At 40.2% G+C, this 19,919-nt stretch overlaps 1 protein-coding gene across 1 annotated transcript; it reads left to right on the top strand.

The window, feature by feature from the left end:
• Positions 1–4,435: 4,435 nt before the first annotated feature.
• On the top strand, positions 4,436–19,700 carry ENPP4 (ectonucleotide pyrophosphatase/phosphodiesterase 4). The gene is made up of 4 exons (XM_036114834.2): positions 4,436–4,672; positions 12,591–13,449; positions 14,106–14,276; positions 16,169–19,700. Exons 2-4 carry the CDS (start codon positions 12,624–12,626, stop codon positions 16,531–16,533), a joined length of 1,362 nt encoding a protein of 453 aa, XP_035970727.1. The 5' UTR covers positions 4,436–4,672; positions 12,591–12,623; the 3' UTR covers positions 16,534–19,700.
• Positions 19,701–19,919: the final 219 nt, after the last annotated feature.

The raw sequence follows: 19,919 nt of genomic DNA, 5'->3' as shown, positions 1-19,919 counted from the left end.
CAGTCCATCTCTTGGCTCTGCGTTCTCTGTGTTGGCTTTATTCCCAGGTAGACTTTCCATTTGCAGAAAAAACAATGATCACCAGCAGCTGGGGCAGGTTTATAGCCTACCTATTTAGCAGTGGGGGCTGAAAGACTGACTCTTTCTCAATTGTTTCAACAAAAGTTTCAGGATTGAGTCTTTTGGGTCTGGTCTGGGGCATGTCCCCATCACAGAACCAATTCCTGTGGTCAGGGGAGTGGAATTGGCTCTCATAGGCCAGGCTTTGGTCAGAGTAAGAGTGACCAACTCATCCCAATTTGCCCGGGGCCTCTTCTGGTTTCAGCATTAGAAGTCCCATGCCCCAGGGAAATCCCTCAGTTTAGGGCAAACTGGGATAGTTGGTTACCCTAGGCCTCCATGCTAGAGATGAGGGGAGATGTGGTCAGCCCCAAATGACTCCCACAGACTAAAACTGAAAAAGAAGTGGTTTCTTGGAGGAACCATGAGAAGAGGAAATGAATGCTGGGTGGGCAAAAGCAACAGAGAGATGTCTTCTCCATTCACCTTTCTAGATTAGAGTTACCTTGAAGGCAGGGACTGAATCTTACTCATTTTTGTGTCTTTTAAAAAACTGAGTACGTTGCTTTCTACCTAGGAAAGCCTCAAAAGAACTTATACTATTTCTTGCACCACTTTATGAAATACTTGAAAAAATTCATTTAGAGTGAATGAGGAATGTTTAACACTAGTTCATGATGGATAATACAGAATCACATTTAACAGGTGCATTTACAAATAGTTTACAATCTTACTTGATTGAGATTATTAAAATGTAATCTTGCAGAAAATGGGGTGGTTGGAGAGTTTTAAACTTTCAAAATCACTGAAATACGATGATCCCCCATTGTCCTTTCCACTCCCCTTATATTAAAGATAAAACTGGTACTGTGTTTGCATTAACATCTAATATATATTAAAAAGTGAAACTTAAAATACCCTTCTAGTGATTTGAAATTCTATTCGCTAGTTTCGGTTTTGTTATTTAATCAGACTGAGCAGTGGATTAGAATTGTTTTTCTCTGGACAGGGTGTGACTTTTCCTCTGAAACTTTTTTTCTGTAACTTCTAACGTCTGACCCATCCCTTCAGGCAATGAGTTATGCATCCCAATTAGGAGTTTAAAAAAGAAATAGCTACATAAAGAGCTATGTCTTTGGTCTAGAGGATAAAAATCTTAAAGTATTGTATGCTGATGCTGAATCTTGTAGTAAATGGGGCAGGGGGAGAAAAAACTGCTTCTAACATAGTCTTCCAAACCTGACATTGGCTAGGGGCAAAGACTCTAATTGAAATTACTTTTTGTGAATTTAGCCAAGTCAATTCTCTCTGAGGCACAACAGTCATTTGTAAATGGTGAGTTTAGATTATTGCTCCTAGCTCATTTCAATCTGTGACACAAAATGGGTTTAGACTTTCTCCCTGTTTCTAGGATTTATATAAAATTTCTTTTTCAAAAGCTGAGCTGAAAGAACATTTATAAATGAATGTTATCATTTTGCCCACTAAATGAAACAATACATGTCTAAACATCACTGTGGAAATGAAGAATTTATGAGCCTGTTATGTTTTATTTTATTATCATTAAGTTCCTCCAGTGAATCTAGAGCATGCTTTGTGGCGGAGTTACCTGCACTTATTCCCCCTCATTCCCATTGAGAAAGAAGCAGAGTTTGGGAAAGATCTCAGCTCAAGATCTGGACCCAACTGATCCCCTGGTAATTCCACATTCTTTGCTGGTTTAGATTTGGGCACAGGACACAGTTCTAGTCAGAGTAAGTGAAGATTGCTGGAAACTTCTGAGACAGAGAAAAGAAACCTAGAAGTCACTTCTGTTGCTCAGTGGAAGTGAAAAATAAATCATATGGTTCCTGTTGCTACTGTTATGTTTTACCACTAGAGGAACCGGAATCGAAGTCTGTAATAGCCCCAGTGGAGAGTTAGAAAGAACCCAGTACATGGAGACATCGTTGAGCTGCTAATTCAACCAGTCCCAAAGGCTATCCTACCTCTGGTCTTCCTATTTCATGAGATTGTAAATATCCTTATTATTTATGCCCATCTGAAACAAGTTGAAATGGTAAATATTTGAAGGATAACAGAAGCTTGGTGCCAAAAGAGCCTCGTGAATCATTTTGTCCCCCTGTTCTCAACCATATTATCTACAAGAAGGAGACTTGACTGCATAAGACTCCCTGATCTGACCCAGCTATGGAGGCAGTGGCCGTGGATGAAGGGAGCCCTTCTGCCCTGTGCCCATCCAGCTGCTGTCTCCACTACACATGTGACCTTTGGGGAAGTCCATTTTGTCTACTCTTTAAGCAACTGTGCAGCTCATGAATGAACGAACAGGATATGCATAATCATGTGCCCCAAAGGCCAGAAAATTTAAGTTCCACTACATTGGACATTACATAAATTCCCCCAGAACTCTGACTTCTCCTTCTCGCTCTGACAACCCACAGATCTAAGATGCCCAATTCACCAGTGCACAGGCTGGCCTTGAGGTTTGCCACTGGAATTAACTTGTGAAGGTACAAACTAATCGTCAACAGAATACAGCAGGCCCAAATTGTCTCTGCAGCTGCTTGCAGACTCTGGAGTCCCAGCTGATGTGGGAAACAAAGGCAAAAGAAAAATTACTAAATTTCCTTACTACCTAGAGCCCACTGACAAGTCCTTGAAACACGCAGAGTGACATCCCTCTAGGGACTCAACTGCCTCAATGTTAATACTTTGCTAAGAACAAAAGGCAATCCTAGCCTGAACCCCCCCGCCCCCCTCAGGATCCTGTAAGTCTACTTTAAGGTATAAAAATTCCTTTGGAAACTTCCTTTATCTCTAAACCCACCAAAATACGTTTTGGCAATCATCACCCCAAGCACGTGGCCCACCAATATACATCTGAAGGGTCTCATGACGAAGGTTTTATTAGATGGTAATAAATGACCTTTTCCCAACAATAGCTAGCCCCCTCAAGGTCCTAGAAACCTTGCTTCCAAAATTCCGTAGAGACTTACACTATCCCTAACCCCCTCCCAACCTGAAAGCATATAATGGGCCCCTCTTCACGACCCCATTGCAGCTCTTTCTGCCCAGGGGTCCTGTCCCCTTGCTTTAATAAAATCACCTTTTTGCACCAAAGACGTCTCAAGAATTCTTTCTTGGCCATCGGCTTGGAACCCTAACGTTGTCTTTCCTACATCACCAGCCATGCCTATACTTTAAAGCTCACAGCCAAGATGCAGAACTTAGACCTTGATTTCTTTTTTTTTTTAAGATTTAATTTTTAAGTGATCTCTGTACCCAACGTGGGGCTCAAACTCACAACCCTAAGATCAAGAGTCACATGCTTCACTGACTGAGCCAGCCAGGTGCCCCATACAACTTGATTTCTAAGGTCCACTATCGCAGGTTACTAATCCAGGTACCGGGTTTACATGCAGTAAATCCTCAACACCTGAAAATATTAACATGACTAATATTCTTAATTCATTTAATCGCATGTTTTTAAGCAACTGCTGGAGCTACACTATTGAATATGAAAGAAAATATCCCCTTGGAGTTTGCATTTTAAAGTGAGGGGAGGCACGAACCCAGAGCACCTTAAAAGTTCCATTAAATTCAATAAACATTTAATAAGTTCCTTTTCGACTCCAGGTCCTGTATTTGGCACTGCAAATCCAAAGAGAAAAAAGATACCATCCACTTTTTACCAAGTATGCCTGGGTAACGCGTTAACAAATAAATCTACTTCATTTGGTAATTTCTCTTCCTACTAGTAACTTTAAAGATACATTCTTCCGTTCCTTTAAGTTTCCAATTAAAGGCAGGAGCACAATCCCATATGCAGCTGTCAAAAGACGTGCCCATTTCTCAGCTGGTTCCCTACTGCAAGGATTGTTTCTGTGTTTCTTGTGACCTTACCTGTAAACTGCCTACTACTCAACTTTGGGTGTAGAGGTGCTCACTTTTCCAGTGAAACAGGTACTTTGGGTAGAATCACGTCGCATTTACCTCAGTTCACTGGAACTAGCTGAAACCGCTCTAGACTTGTGCTGCGCCCTGGTGCAACTAAAGTCGTTTTTGCCTGAGGCCACCAACGTCGCCAGATGCCTATTAAGTAGGAGCGAACTGCGCTTGGCAATAGCCAGGGGCCTTTCCGGGACTCGCTGGGTTTCAGGTCTCCTGAAGGGCACCCAGCCCTAGGATGATGGGAGAGGGGCGTGGTGGAAGATAGGAACGGACCTCCTCGAGGTCCAATGCGACCCCACCAAAACAGCTGTCTCCAGGTGGTACCCGACTCTAACCAATCGCAAAGGGAATGACATTTAACGCGGCTCCGGCAGCCAATCCGAGCACTCGTTTCAGCCTCCGCCGCCCGCCGGGTTCCAGCCGGCTGGCAGCAGGTTCCGCAGTCGCGCGCCGGGCGGCTGCGCACACTCCAGAGTGCCCCCAACAAAGCGGTTCTCGGGGAGGTTGGGGCTGTTACCCGCGGCGGGGGCGCCCGCTATTGCGCAGGCGCCTCAGGAAGATCTCTGCCTCGCGCGTGTCCTTTCGGGTCTGCCTCGCCCCCGGGGCCCACGAGCGCGGGGTTCCGCCAGTGCTGAGTTCCGCGCGCCGGCGGCAGCGGGTGAGTGTGAGCCTCGCGCGGCCGGCCTTCCGGAGGGAGATGCCACCCCCTCCTCGGTCGCCTGGGGCTGTGACACTAGAGGTCGTGAGAAACACCCCCCACCCCTCCCCCAGCCCCTGGGGCGCCGGCGGGTCGTCCGCGAAAGGGACCCGGAGGCGCCGGGAGAAGGCTGGGCTGGGAGAGGCGGAGGGCGGTTGTGGGGGGAGGAAAGAGCAGTTGGCAGGTGGTTTGGGGTCGGGGGAGGCCGTGCTGTGAAGGGTGGGGAGGGCAGTGGGCTGACAGCAGCGGAGGAGCGGAGGTGGGCAGGGGTGACAGCGAGGGGAGGCGGGCGGCGGGGTGGGCTCTTTGCGTCTGTCTGAATATTAGATCAGAGTTCATGGCAATTACATAATCAAATTTAAGAACTGATTTCCTAGAGAACCAAACAGCAAAGATAACATTTAAGTGCTTTTTATAGGCTGGACGCCGTGTTAAGCCCTTGACAAACAGTGCTTCCTTTTCTCGGTATAGCAACCCTGTGAGATCATAGGGTCCCATTATACAGATGAGGAAATTCAGGCTGGGGAAGTGAAGAGGCGTTCCACGTTGTACAGCTGGTGACAGGCAGATTCAGGTTTATACTCGGGCTGACTCCAGAGTGGTTTTGCCCAACCACCAGGTGATCTGCTGGACCTAAGCCTGAAAACTTGCTCAGTGTTAGAGGAAGTCAGGGGCTCGTTTTAATGTCATGGTTTTCTTTTCTTTCTTCCTTTTTTCCCCCAGAGGTTGTTCCAGGCTATTTTAAGGAAATTAAGCTCATTTGAAAGCAAAGAGGAGATATTTTATGTATTTTAGCTTAGCTACAAAATATAATTTGGGAGAAATTTTGATGAAAACACAAGAAGTACCTGAGGGGTTATATTTTACTATGTAGAAGGTAAGATAGTTTTGAAGATACTAGAAAATTTTATGTGTGCTTGAAAATGGGAGAATTATTTAGAATCCCAGAATTTTTAGGACTGAGAAAGTCTTCTAGAGAGTAGTTTTTTTTTTCCTTAGAACAATAAGAAAATAATAATCTAGAGGAAATCACCAAAGTTTCCCATGTCCACAGACAGTGCTATTTTATTTTAAAGCTGTATAAAAGTTTCATTATAAATATTTGTGAAGTATTTAGGGCTTTTGTATTACAAAGCAGATGGCGAGCTAATGGTGACAGATACCTTTCACCATTTCCTGTAACTGCTGTACTCTCCCAACTTCACTTGGGCTAAGAATGCCAGTGGGAATTGCCTGACATGCATTCCATCCAGGTAAAAAAAGTCATCCCAGTCACGGTAGAGCATGTTCTGTCCCCTGCATTGAAGATGACTACCTACTACTTCTGGTGGCTGTTGGGATATTTGGGTGTAGTCCAGATGCTTTTTTTTTTTGTCTCTTCCCTCCGCTATTTTTTTTTTTTTTTTGGTTTGAAAAATTACAGAATTTTTCTCAAAGTTTAGTCATATAACAATTAGTGATTTTACTTCCTTGAAAACTACTTGAGAACTTTTCACTGGTATTTTGTTTATCGATTAACACCCCCTGTTAGGGGCTCCTGGGTGGCTCAGTCGTTAAGCATCTGCCTTCGGCTCAGGTCATGATCCCAGGGTCCCTGGATCGAGCCCGCATGGGGCTCCCTGCTCCGCGGGAAACCTGCTTCTCCCTCTCCTACTCCCCCTGCTTGTGTTCCTGCTCTCGCTCTCTCTCTCTGTGTCAAATAAATAAATTAAATCTTTAAAAAAAACAAAACACCCCCTGTTAGAATGAAACAATGCAGTAGACATAGGTACAGGCATTGCCAATGAACATGTTCTGGTAGGAAAAGTTTCGGTAATCATTCGGAGTTTATTACTAGTCTTGTTAACTGGCTGTTACTAGACTTGTGAACTTGTTGAGGGCATGAATTAGTAAGTGCATAGTAAAGCTACTAAATTGCTTTCTGAGCTTGGCCAATCACTGGACTTCAGCTCTATCATATGTAAAAAGGGGTTGGACTAAATTATTTCTAATTATTTTAAGGTTGCACAGTAATATTATTCTGCCTGTCATAGTTCAGACTTTTTCCTAACATAACAGCTTTGTAACTAGAATGGATAAAAAGAAACTAAATTTGAGGGCCTGTTCTGTAACACTATATGCATCCGCATTTCACAAACACCAGAACTAAGTCTGGGAGAAGTTAGATCTGCTCACAATTGCCCATCGACTAAATGTGAGCTTAAGTTCTGGGATCATTCTGATTTCAGAGCCTATAATCTTTCCACTCTGTGCTGCTCTGTCTAGGGGACAAGGATCCTAATAGTGTGCTAATGCATTCCTGAACCCCAGGATAAATAGCATATGTAATTGAACATCATTTTCACTCAAGATTTAGGGAACAAATATTTTGATTTATATGTATTTTGAGAGAGGGTCAGACACAGGTTTTTGTTTTGCTATTGTTTTTGCATTTGGAAGGTGTTATAAAACATTTTCATGTTAAAACACCCAAGTCCATTATGGAATATAAATTTCACATAATTTTGGGAGTAAAATGAGACATCATAGATGTTTCCTGTTTTTTGACAGGGCATTTCAGATGCTTTTAAGACTACAATTTTATTCCCTCTTTTTGTTGTTGTTAGTATAATAATTTTATTGAGATAATTCACACTCTATCCAGTTCACACACTTAAAGTGTACAGTTTTATGGAATCATGGAACCATCACCACAGTCAATATGAGAACATTTTCATTGCCCCAGAAACAAACCTCATACCATTGGAATTTACTCCCCATTTCTCCCAACCCTTTGCCCAAGCACTACCAGTGTATTTCCATCTCTAATAGATTTGCCGGTCTTAGGCATTTCATCTAAAGAGTCATAGGGTAAGAGCTCTTTTGTGATTGCCTTCTTTCACTTAGCAAAATGCGTCAGGGTTTATCCACTTGTAGTGTCTGTTAACACTTCATTCCTTTTTATGGTCAAATAATATTCCACGGTATGGATAGACCACATTTTATTTGTCCATTTTTCATCACCTGATGGGCGTTTGAGTTGTTTCCATTTCTTGGCCCTTAAAAATAATGCTGCTGTGAACATTTGTGTGTATAAGTTTTATTTAGTGTGAGCATCTGTTTTAATTTCTCTGGACATATACCTAGTAGTTGAATTTCTGGGTAATATGATGGCTCTGTTTAAACTTTTAAAGAACTGCCAGAATGTTTTCAGGTGGCTCTCCCATTTTACATTCTCACCAGCACTGTATAAATGTTCCAGTTTCTTTGCATCCTCGTTAACTCTTGTTGTTATCGGTCTTTTTTATTCTCTCCATCATCCTGGGTCTGAAGTGGTATTTCATTATGGTTTTGATTTGCATTTCCCTGATGTTGAACGTTTTTTCATGTGCTTATTTGCCACCTGTTTATCTTCGGAGAAAGGTCTTTTCAGAGCCTTTGCTCATTTTTTAATTGGATTGTTTGACTTCTTATTTTTAAGTTGCTACAATTTTTTTTATATATTCTAATTATAAATCACTTATCAGACAATTTGCAAATATTTTCTCACATTTTATGGGTTGTCTTTTCTCTTTCTTCATGGTATCCTTTAAAACACAAAGGTTTTTAGTCTCAATGAAGTCCAATTTCTTTCTTTCTTTCTTTTTTTTTGGTCACCTGTGCTTTTGGTGTTGTACCTAAGAAGGCTTTGCCTAACTCAAGGTCATGAAGATTTACTTCTATATTTTCTTCTAAGAGTTTTATAGTTTTAGCTCTAAATTTTGGTCCATGAGCCATTTGTAGTTAATTTTGGTGCATAGTATGAGATGAGGGGTCCAAATTCATTTTCTGGCATGTGGTTTACAGCTGTCCAGGTATCATTTTTGAATTGGTTTGGTACCCCTCTGTTCTTAAGAGATAACTCTGTTGAAAAAGGTTTGGACATCGTGTTAGAAATGACTTTATGGTGTATGGCTCTCAAGCACAGCATTACAAAGAAGTTTTGGTCTTATAGAACGGAGTTCCTTCACCCTTATCTTTGTTCTTTCAGGATGACAGCCTGATTCATTACTTTATTTATGTCCCTATTGTGAGTATGACAGATTTGAAAAGTGTAAAGCCCTCATCCCCTGATAGGTGGCACATACATACATTTTTGTGGTATAATCTTAGTTATATTAGATATGTATTGAGTGATTTAAAAAAAAAATAACCTAAAAGAGTGTTTGGGCAAGACTTCATGTGCAGGAGGTAACTTCAGGATGTTTGGGAGCACAAACTATTACAGAAGAGCTGTTAAAGGTCACCTGTAAGTCACTCAGATAAATGCCTATTATCTTTTACATGTCTTTGTAATACATTTGAGGCAGATAGTGATGGTGAAATATGGTAAAGGAAAGCACGGTTGCAATGATTTCTGTAACTATTTCACAGTAGTGTGCATGTGGGTTCGGCCTGGATACCGCGGGGGTTTGACTGCCGGGCTGAAGTGTTTGTATAGGCAGGGGGACTCTATGAACATTTTTTTCTAGAGGAGTGTTATGAACAGAGCTCCACCCGGGAAGATTAAGTTGGGAGCAGATATTAGGTGAGAAAGGGGAGGGTGAATAAGGTGGGAAGGTCAGTTAAGAGACAGAAGCGCTCCCACAGGAGGTATTATGGCAGCAGCAGTGGTAGAGATGGAAAGAATGGGGAGCTGTTCAAAAGGCAGGTTCCTGGCTTCTCCTCTAGCCTGACTGAGTCAGAATTTCCTAGGTGTAAAGACTGGGCCGCTGCACTTGTAACCAGCTCCCCTCGGTGATTTTTCTGCCTACTGTGCTGTGGTAGATGATATGCAAATAGAATCGACGAGGCTGGCACGGATGGTTTGCTCAGGGCAGGTCTGGTGTGAGAGAATGGGGAAGCTGTTTTAAAGGCTGGGGAACGAAGGAAAGGAGAAAGATTTGGAGGTGCAGAGAATGCATTCAGTTTGATATACATCAGGTTTACCTTGCCCGCAGAATAGTTTGTGCGGTGGAATTGGTGGGGAATGTAAACTGGTTGCTGAGGAGGGAAAGATCCAGGGCAGTACATAAAGACAGTTTGTGATGCGTCTGGGTGGCTCAGTCGGTTAAGCAGCTGCCTTCAGCTCAGGTCATGATCCCGGGGTCCTGGGATCGAGCCCCGCATCGGGCTCCCGGCTGCGTGGGGAGCCTGCTTCTCCCTCTCCCTCTGCCTGCCGCTCCCCCTGCTTGTGCTCTGTCTCTATCTCTCTGTCAAATAAATAAAATCTTTAAAAAAAAAAAAGACAGTTTGTACAAAATAGATTTATGGTATCTTTAAGATACGGTACCACCGATCTGCTGTTTCAGTCGACTCTTACTGGAAACAAATACTTGTGTATGGGAAGGTAGCTATACTCAGGGAGAAAGGAGGGAAGCCGCTCAGTCCAAGCTTTCCTGGAGACCAGCGTGGCCTCCACACAAGTTCTCCCGTTGCTGGAGCCCGGGGCAGTAGCCTGCATACTGCTGTCATGTGACTGAACTCACACTGACCCACTGAGGGAGGAGGTGAGTTGTGCATGAACACTAGGTCGGGGGCACCAAATACTGAATGAGAAGAGAAATGCCGCTCTCTGTCTCGATTCTTGAGAGTTGATATTGCGGAGCCATGGCTGGGACCGTGTCTGTACAGCATGTCTCCTCTACCAAACAGCACTGTTACTGTTCTCTTTGGAGAGCTGATTTGGTTTTGTTATTCCGTCCTGTTTTGGGTTTCATGGATGGCATCAGCAACAGATGATGCATGCACCACACTCAGAAGGCAGCCCGTCTCAGGTTAAAATGGTAGACTTTTCAGACCCAAAGACCCTCACAGACAAAATTCTGTGCCGATTTGAGGTTCCTAGTTCTGAGACAGTCTTCCCAATTTGAGGTTCCTAGTTCTGAGACGGTCCCAGCTTCAGTCAGCAGATGTTTGAATGACTGCGCACACACAGGTCATCTTGCTGGTATGTTTGAAGGAAAGAAAGTCTCTGCCTTCAAGTAATTGTGGTTTAGTTGGGAGAAAGAAGAACACACAATAAATGGGTCCTGAACTTAATCATCATGTCAGTTAGCTTGTGGCTGCTTCTGCCTGGGACCTCGAGGTGCAAACGCCCCGCGGCCATACCTTGGGTCTTCTTACTCTGAAGTAGTGAATTCACTCACCTCACTCTGACTACAGCCTCACATCCTTGCAACTTCCCTCAGAACCTCTGTACTTCACGATCTGTATCAGTTTGAGCTTAGATGCTGCAGTTCAGATTTTAGTCACTCCCTAGTCAGGATCTTGAACTGCCTTTGTTATACTTCAGTTTCTCACAGAGTCTCAAGTGCAGGCACGGTCAGCTGCCTATTTTGTTCAGGCCTGTGCCAGGGCCTCTGAATTGCTAGAGAAATCCAGTCAACAGTGTCACTAAAAATTCAGCTTTGACCACCCGTCCTACTGTTGCCCTGTCCTCTCTCCCGTTCTCCATGTTGGCCATTTCAGACATTCTCTGTTGCTCAAACCCTCGAACCTTTTACCATCCTGCTCTCTCTCAATAATTGCCCCTACCTTTTGCAGCACAGAGAATACAGCTCCCTTCATCTCCAACCCTCAGATCTGTTGGCTTACCTAGCTTTAGCTCCTTCTCTCCTATTACAGTGGAAGACATATCCTGTCCAACTAAAGTGAATCATCCTACCTAAATCACCTATCCTGTTTTCTGAAGGACCAAAGATGATAGAGACTGAAGGCAGGGAGATTTATTATGGGAAAGCTGTTTTTATAATCAGTGAAATAATGCAAAATCAGAGCTCTAAACCTGGGGTATTAGGTAAACTAGTTATGTCCTTGATAGTAAAGAGGAAGTTTAAGGGATATGGTGAAGTTCATTTCAACAGCTGTTGGATTTCTTCAGAAGTCACTGTGGCAGCCAAGTCCCTATAGGCTTTGTCTGTTTGTCAACCTCCTGTAGATACTGGGAATGTATAGATTAAGGTGAGATCTTTTTCTTAGGTAATATTTATTTCTTACCCCCCTTTTTCATGCCAGTATCTTCAACAGGAGCTGGTGGTGAGTCAGCATGGTAGAATTTCCACCACCTATTTATGTGGCTTAAAAAGAACATAGGTTACCAGTCGTTAAACTAGAAAAATAATCTCCCTCTCTGGAGCCTCTGAAGGCCTGGAAGGATCATTTTTCTTTCTTCATCTGTTCTTATTAAGTTTTTTTAAAGATTTTCTTTTTAAGGGGCGCCTGGGTGGCTCAGTCGTTAAGCGTCTGCCTTCGGCTCAGGTCATGATCCCAGGGTCCTGGGATCGAGCCCCGCATCGGGCTCCCTGCTCCACGGGAAGCCTGCTTCTCCCTGTCCCACTCCCCCTGCTTGTGTTCCCTCTCTCGCTGTCTCTCTTTCTCTCTCTCTGTCAAAATAAATAAATAAAATCTTAAAAAAAAAAAAAAGATTTTCTTTTTAAGTAATCTCTACACCCAACATGGGTGCAAACTTACACCCTGAGATCAAGAGTTGCTTGTGCACTGACAGAACCAGCCTGGCACCCCTGTTCTTATTAAGTCTTTAGAATAACTTCTGCTACTACAGAAAAGCAAGGCAACAAACAGGAGTATTTCTGTGGCGTGTAAGAATGGCCCATACCCCCTTCAGAGCATGAAGGATGGGGCAGGACATGTATAAATAGGAAATTGGACAAGTAAAGACAATTTTTGTTTGTTTTTTTTTCAATTTTAGCTTTATTCAGTTATCTTTCAGTAAATGACCTTACTTAATTTTAAGTTGATATAAAGCTGGTATATAAAAAGTTTATAAATTTTGCTTCTCTTCTCCTGATGGCTAAACTTCTGAAACTTAATCCAAATCACAACAGCACTACCACTTATGAACTGTGTTTTTATATTTTAGGAACCCTGATTGCTCTCCTTCAACACATTCATTATGAAGTTATTAGTAATACTTCTATTTTCTGGACTTATAACTGGTTATAGAGGTAACTCTTCCCGTAACCTGCCACCCAAGTTACTACTGGTATCCTTTGATGGTTTCAGAGCTGACTATCTACAGAACTATGAATTTCCTCATCTCCAGAATTTTATCAAAGAAGGAGTCCTGGTAGAGCATGTTAAAAATGTCTTTATCACAAAAACATTTCCAAACCACTACAGTATTGTGACAGGCTTGTATGAAGAAAGCCATGGCATCGTGGCTAATTCCATGTATGATGTAATCACAAAGAAACATTTTTCTGACTTTGATGACAAGGATCCTTTTTGGTGGAATGAGGCAGTACCTATTTGGGTGACCAATCAGCTTCAGGAAAACAGATCAAGTGCCGCTGCTATGTGGCCTGGAACAGACGTACCCATTCACAATACCACACCTTCCTATTTTATGAATTATAGCTCTTCGGTGTCATTTGAGGAGAGACTAAATAATATTACCATGTGGCTGATGAATTCGAACCCACCAGTTACCTTTGCAACACTCTATTGGGAAGAACCAGATGCAGGTGGCCACAAATATGGACCCGAAGATAAAGAAAACATGTACAGAGTGTTGAAAGAAGTAGATGACCTTATTGGTGAGCTAGTCCACAAACTCAAGGTGCTAGGACTGTGGGAGAATCTCAATGTGATCATTACAAGTGATCATGGGATGACCCAGTGCTCTAAGGACAAACTGATAAACTTGGATCTCTGCATTGATCATTCAAGCTACACTCTTGTAGATTTGACTCCAGTTGCTGCTATACTTCCCAAAATAAGTAAGTAACCTTTTAGCTGAGGGATATTTGAAGGGAGCAATTGAATGAGGAGGGAGGGTTTTGTAAAAGAATACAGCTCTGGCTTTTTGTAGTGCAGTACCATATATTCTTACTCGGAATGGGATTAAATGTTTTCCCCCTTAAGTAACAAGTCTTTAAGCAGTTAGCCTAAGGTTCATGTTCAAAGAGATTACTTCCTTGCTTTTTGGTATATTTCTTAATTATTCACACTAATGGAAAAAGGAAATTTTTATCCTTAAAAAACATCTTGGATTTTTGTGTGAGATGTACTGTTTATCTATTGATCTTAGAATTAGTAGTTAGCAGCAATATATAATTAGTTTATATTTACTTAGGAAGCTACACATGAAAATGTCCCCTTTTGTATAAAAGTCCACCAGAGAGAATCACAAAATGAAAAAGAGACATGTGAATGCTTGGAAAGGTAGGGGTGTGTGTGTGTGTGTGTGTGTGTGTGTGTGTGTCTGTCCAACAGTGTCACATAATTATTGCTCTGTTTTTTTTTTAAGAAATTAAAAGTGATTTAATAGATGACATTGTTCAGGATTTGTTTCCAGTTATTCTAGTTAGAAGTATTTTTTTTCCTTATCAGCCAATCATGACTTTTTTCCTTTACTGTTTCCTTTTTCTTCCAGATACAACAGAGATTTATCACAAACTGAAAGTCTGTAACCCTCACATGAATGTTTATCTCAAAGAAGACATTCCTGCCAGATTTCATTACCAACATAATGATCGAATTCAGCCTATTATTTTGGTTGCTGATGAAGGCTGGACAATTGTGTTAAATAAATCATTACCAAAATGTAAGTATTTAGGATATTTCTGTTGTATTCTGGGGATAAATCACACATTGTGACATTGTTCTGTTAACAGGGTACTTTGATTTAGAGATATTAACACTGTCTAATCAGTTCAGTTTTTGACTGGATTTATTCTCAGGTTTTCATTCAATAGCAATTTATAAGCACAGTTTACCCTTAGATGAGGAGGGCGGGTGACCTTAAGGACAAAGGTATAGTTTTACTTTCTTACTCACACTGCAGTTACTGTCAGCAACTTTTCAAGGTTGGTTCTCTTGATTTGTAGAAAATGAGAGAGAAGTAAAGAAAATAAAAGGGGAGAGATTTGATAGTTCAAATGCTTTTTAAAATTTTGTTATGTGTTAAAAAGCATTGTCCAAGTAACCCAGCTCTTTCCCCAGTGATGAAATCATTTACCTGAGTGCTAGCTATTTGGAACACTGGGCAAAAACCAGAACAGGTGTATCAAAACCTCTCCTAGAGCTGAGGAGATATAGAGGGGGGAGTTACAGATTCCCCCCGAACCGAAGCTTATTTATCCATATGTTAAATTCAATTTGAGTACTTTAAAAAAAAAAACTGATTTTGTAGTCTGTAGCAGGAGTCGGAACACTTATTCTGTAAAAGGCCAGATAGTAAATATGTTAGGCTTTATAGGCCGGCTGGTTTCTGTCTCACTCAGTTTTGCCTTGTAGTGGAAAAGCAGCAGTGGACATTATGTAAACAAACTGTTGTGGGGGTGTTGAAATGAAACTTTGTTTACAAAAACAGGTAGAGGGCTGAATTTGGCCAGGGGCTATAGTGTGCAGATCCCTGATCTATAGCAAATCAGAAGCTTCAGACAAGGATAAGACTAAAGGTTAATGGAATTTATATGTTACTTATATACTCACTGTTGAAAACTTAGAAAACACAGAAAAGTTTAGAAAAGAGAAAAAAATCTATCAATACAGAGGTACGGAGTTCCCCCCTTCTAAACTTTTTTCTATTACATATACATGTATGTTTTTACATTATTGAAATTATAAAGTCTATATAAAGTTATATATTCTGTTAATTATGTTGATCACATTCATTATTTCTATTATGAAATATTTCAGACATGAAATTAAGGGATAATATGGCACAAACTGATAACACTCACCACTCAGTCACTTGCACTTCATATGAAAGCAGGAGCTTATCAATGCAACAGGAGTACTCTAAAAGGGAATATTTGCCAAAATAAAGCTAAAAACTGAGGATCTGGTATTGGGGTTCTGTCTGGGACTGTCATGTTTTTCTGTGAGTTCAATTTGGAGTTAGAGGTTGGTGAAGTGGTCAGACTTCACACTGAATACAAGAACCCCTTCAGTAACATTCTCACTTGGCCCTCCAGAGGTCGAGGGGTTCGTTCACTATCAATAAACCAGGAGTATATAATCTAATCCTGTTTCTTATCATAGGAGCAATTGATGTAGGTAAGGCTGCAGATGCGCTTCTTCCCCATTCACTGGTTTTACTCACTTCTGCTCTTCCCAGTTATTCAGGACCCTCAGCCCAGCCACTCGCTTCTAGGCACTAGTGCTCTTTGCATGCACACAGTGCTAGAAATTGATGGGTGAAATGAGTGGGGCTGGCACTGACAGATAGGTGCATCAGGTTGAGAAATAGTTTTAAAGCCTCGGGTCATGACCGCTTGGAAAAGGGGTATATGTGTGAAATAGGGGACGTGGCTGAGTTGAACAAAACAGAAAATTTTCTTTCTGGCCCCCATCTGGTCCAGCTAATCAGAATTTTAATGGATGGAAATTACACTGGCAAGAATCAGTATATTTACACTAGAAGAAGTTATTTTGTAATAGAAAGATCAGTCTTTCTTTTAGGAACTAACATAATTTTGTTCTTTTTTTCAGTAGGTGACCATGGTTATGATAATTCTTTGTCTAGTATGCATCCGTTTCTAGCTGCCCACGGTCCAGCATTCCACAAAGGCTACAAACACAGCACAATTAACAGTGTGGATATTTATCCAATGATGTGCCACATCCTGGGATTAAAACCACATCCCAATAATGGAACCTTTGGTCATACTAAGTGTTTGTTAGTTGACCAGTGGTGCATTAATCTCCCGGAAGCCATTGGAATTGTTATCGGTGCGCTCTTGGTCTTAACCACGCTAACATGCCTCATTATAATCATGCAGAATAGACTGTCTGTACCCCGTCCATTTTCCCGACTTCAGCTGCAAGAAGACGATGATGATCCTTTAATTGAGTAACATGTGCTGGAGTTTATAAAGTATCTTTGATTAGTCACAATACCAAGGATACACTCAAGAAATGGTGTTCTAACGATGAAAAATATACCTTGAAAGACAAAGAACTTAGACCAAGTATGCTAGAATTATTATGTTTTTCCTTGTGCTTTGTTTTGGTGCATCAGCTAATACAAAAAACCCTGACCATAGTAAAAATTGCTAGTAAATCATTAGTTAACACCAACTATTTCTCTAACTGGAAACTTTTTTTATGAAAAATATTGCCTCTGCCTTTTTTTTTTTTTTTTGCAATGACGATTTGACACATTTTTAAATAAAAATATATCAAAATTTAGTAGGCATGCTTTTCTAATAGATTTTTATATTTGTAACTGAAACAACAGAAATCTTTATGCACTTAGTGGATTTTGTGTATTAGGAAGGAAAAGTTTTCTATATTTTTATATTTAATAACTTTTAATAGAGTTTGTATCCCAAGTAAACCTGTGACGTAGGAAGACCTCTGTGATGGTTAATAAAATTGGTTAACCAGGCAAAACAGATCTAGCATATGAAGAAATTATTTTAAGAAAAGCCATTATAAAAAACACAACAAAGACCATGTGATACAAAGCTTGAGTCTTCACCATCGTGTCTTTGTTAAGATTCATAAGCTATTGAAGTCAGGAAAGATATCTTTTGAAGATTGTTGCTAATAAGAAATTAAGAAAATGGAAAGAATTGCTTTTCTCTGTGCTTAATGCCATTGTGGAAGTTATTCGTGTGTGTGTGTGTGTGTGTGTGTGTGTGAGCGCGCGCGTGTGCGTGCACACGCATGCGCATGTGCATAAGTGTGTTTGCATGTATGAACGTGTAGACTTCCTGTGACTGACTGAGGCGGTCAGCGCGGCTGGTCTGGTCAGCGTGGCTGGTCTGTGGGCTGACTTCCACATTCCCACGGAATGTGGCTCTCAGCAAAGGGTATATTTGCACTTCATATTTGTTTACTTTCTTATGACTTGCAAGCTAAAGTCATAACTTAAGAAAGTTCCTTAGTTTTTGTTACCGTGTTTTACTTTCTCATGTTGCTTATTGTAGCCAGAGATATCCAAGTGCTGTAAAAAAAAAAAAAAAGTATGACCTGAATACGAATCTGGCTTCGGTTGGGTCAGAACGAGGAAGAGAGATTTTGATATCTACCTTTGGGACGTCTATGCCTTACTTTTTAGGCAATAAGTACTTAAATTTAAAATGGAATTTGGTATCTTGGCATCTTTGCCACTATTCCTGTGTTAAGCGGCAGAATAAACTCTAAGCGCTGTTAACATTCTGTAGCCTGAGTGCTGCCCGTGCTATTTCTCCAGTGTTTGGTTCACAGAAGTAATTACCCTGCTCTGATTTTTTTTAACATACATGTTCAGAGCTAAGAATTTGTTGTGAAGAACTGCCATCCTACCTTTGCTAGGTGGTACTTTCTAATAATCAAAAGTAATATGCAGAAACTGACTTGTGGCAGACAAGATTGTAACTGTTAAAGGAAAAATGGGCTTCAGGAACTGTCCATCAGGACCTGACGCAAGCAATTAATAGTGTGATATTTAAAGTTTTGACAGTATAAAATAAACTAGGTAACTGTTTTACAGATAAAAAAATTATCTACAATAAATATGCAACCCAGTTAAGTGTTGATTATCTGTGATGGTAAAGAACAATGGTGCCAATCATCAGACATAGAATTCATCCTATTTGGTCACTGCTCATTTTGTGATCCAAGGATTCGGTACCTATTGTTTTGGGGGTTCTTGAGAAGCATTTCTACAGCCTGTATAAATAGTTCATGCTATTGGTCGTAAGTTGACTGTATTAAGAATAGCATAGTATATAAATTAAATAAAACCAGTAGGGTTAATTTTGCTTTTTGACAAATTTTATTTCATTTTTTTCCTCACATAAAAGTTACCCTAGAGGTTGTTTTTCTGAACAAAATAATAGAAAAATTTCTTTCTGTCTCAATTTCCATTTAAAAAAAAAAAGGACAGTCACATTTAACACAGTGGACACTTTTTGAAGTATCTAAAATAGTAGCAGGATATTTTATACTAGTTCAGTAGAGCTTGGTCCTTGCAGTGCTGTTTTAGTTATTACATTAGTTTGATTGGTGGTTATGAGTTTCAGAAATCTATATGTAGCATCTAGCCTGTGAGTGGATTTCATATGGGATGGAATGGGAGGGATATCCTGTTAATGTCTTAACCCTTTGAACAAGACATTTACCTATTTGTCTTGTCTTTCATTCCATTCTCAAAATATTAACTTTAATTAAAAATTGTAAATTTTTTTGTATATATGCTGATGGGAGAAAATAGTATTTATTTAATCAAAGAGACATTTATATGTTATTATTTTGAACTTTATGTTAATTCATTTGTATCTTTACAAAATTATCACTGTTAGAGCCAGTGAGTACACTGAGAAAATCCTTTAGTGAAGCCAGCTTTTTACACTGAGATTTTGGTTTGTATTTTGTTAAATAATTGGCTAATATCCTGACATGTTTTCTAGGTGTTGGAAAGTATTTGGCTCCAGGAAACATTTAACTGTTTATGACAACGATAGTCAAAGGTAATAGGAAAACTTACTGAGTGGTTTTTGTTAATTCAGTGAGTGAATTCAGAGTAAGTGCATTTACTTATAAAGGACAGTTCTGCTGTTATTAATGTGCAAGTTCTTTTGGTAAACAGCAATAGAATTCTAATATAAATTATTTCAGTGTTGTGTACTATAGGTTTTGTGTTATTGTTTCATTAAGCTTGGTATAAGAATTTAAAGATAAATTTTTGGAACATTAAAAGATTAAAAATGCCTTCGCATTGTTCTTGGGTGTCTCCCTCTCTTGTCCGTATCTGGTAAGCTTTAAGGATGATGGCATTTAATTCCTTTTATTTGGAGAGTTTTACGTCGTTGTGAATACATAAAGTTATAAATGAAGGACAAAGATGGAAAGTATGTATTTTATTGTCACTTCTTAAAATAGTGTGTAAATAAAATGATATGAGTATGCTTTAAAGAAATCTGTATGTATTGCCTTAAGTTGAAGTAAAATATATTTTGACTATAATGTCTGAATTCATAGTTAATGATTTTGCTTATGATTAAAACATTTTATGTGAATAAAATCTACCAAAATACTTTTACTGTAATTATTAAATATAGAACGCAATTTTAATTGATTTTTTGTCACCCTGCAAAATACACTTACTGTGATAGATGTTGACATGACCCAATAATACTTTAAGAATCCATGTAGGCATTCATTACAGATTTTTTAAAAACCAGGATCAAGGATAAAACATTTAACCAAATTTTTAAGACCATGATTAAATATACAATTTAGCATGAGGACATCA

This window comes from Halichoerus grypus, chromosome 9 (assembly GCF_964656455.1).
Source record: "Halichoerus grypus chromosome 9, mHalGry1.hap1.1, whole genome shotgun sequence".
Classification (NCBI taxonomy): Eukaryota; Metazoa; Chordata; class Mammalia; order Carnivora; family Phocidae; genus Halichoerus; species Halichoerus grypus.
The sequence above is the reverse complement of the archived record's forward strand: the minus strand, read 5'-3'. Positions and strand labels throughout refer to the sequence as shown.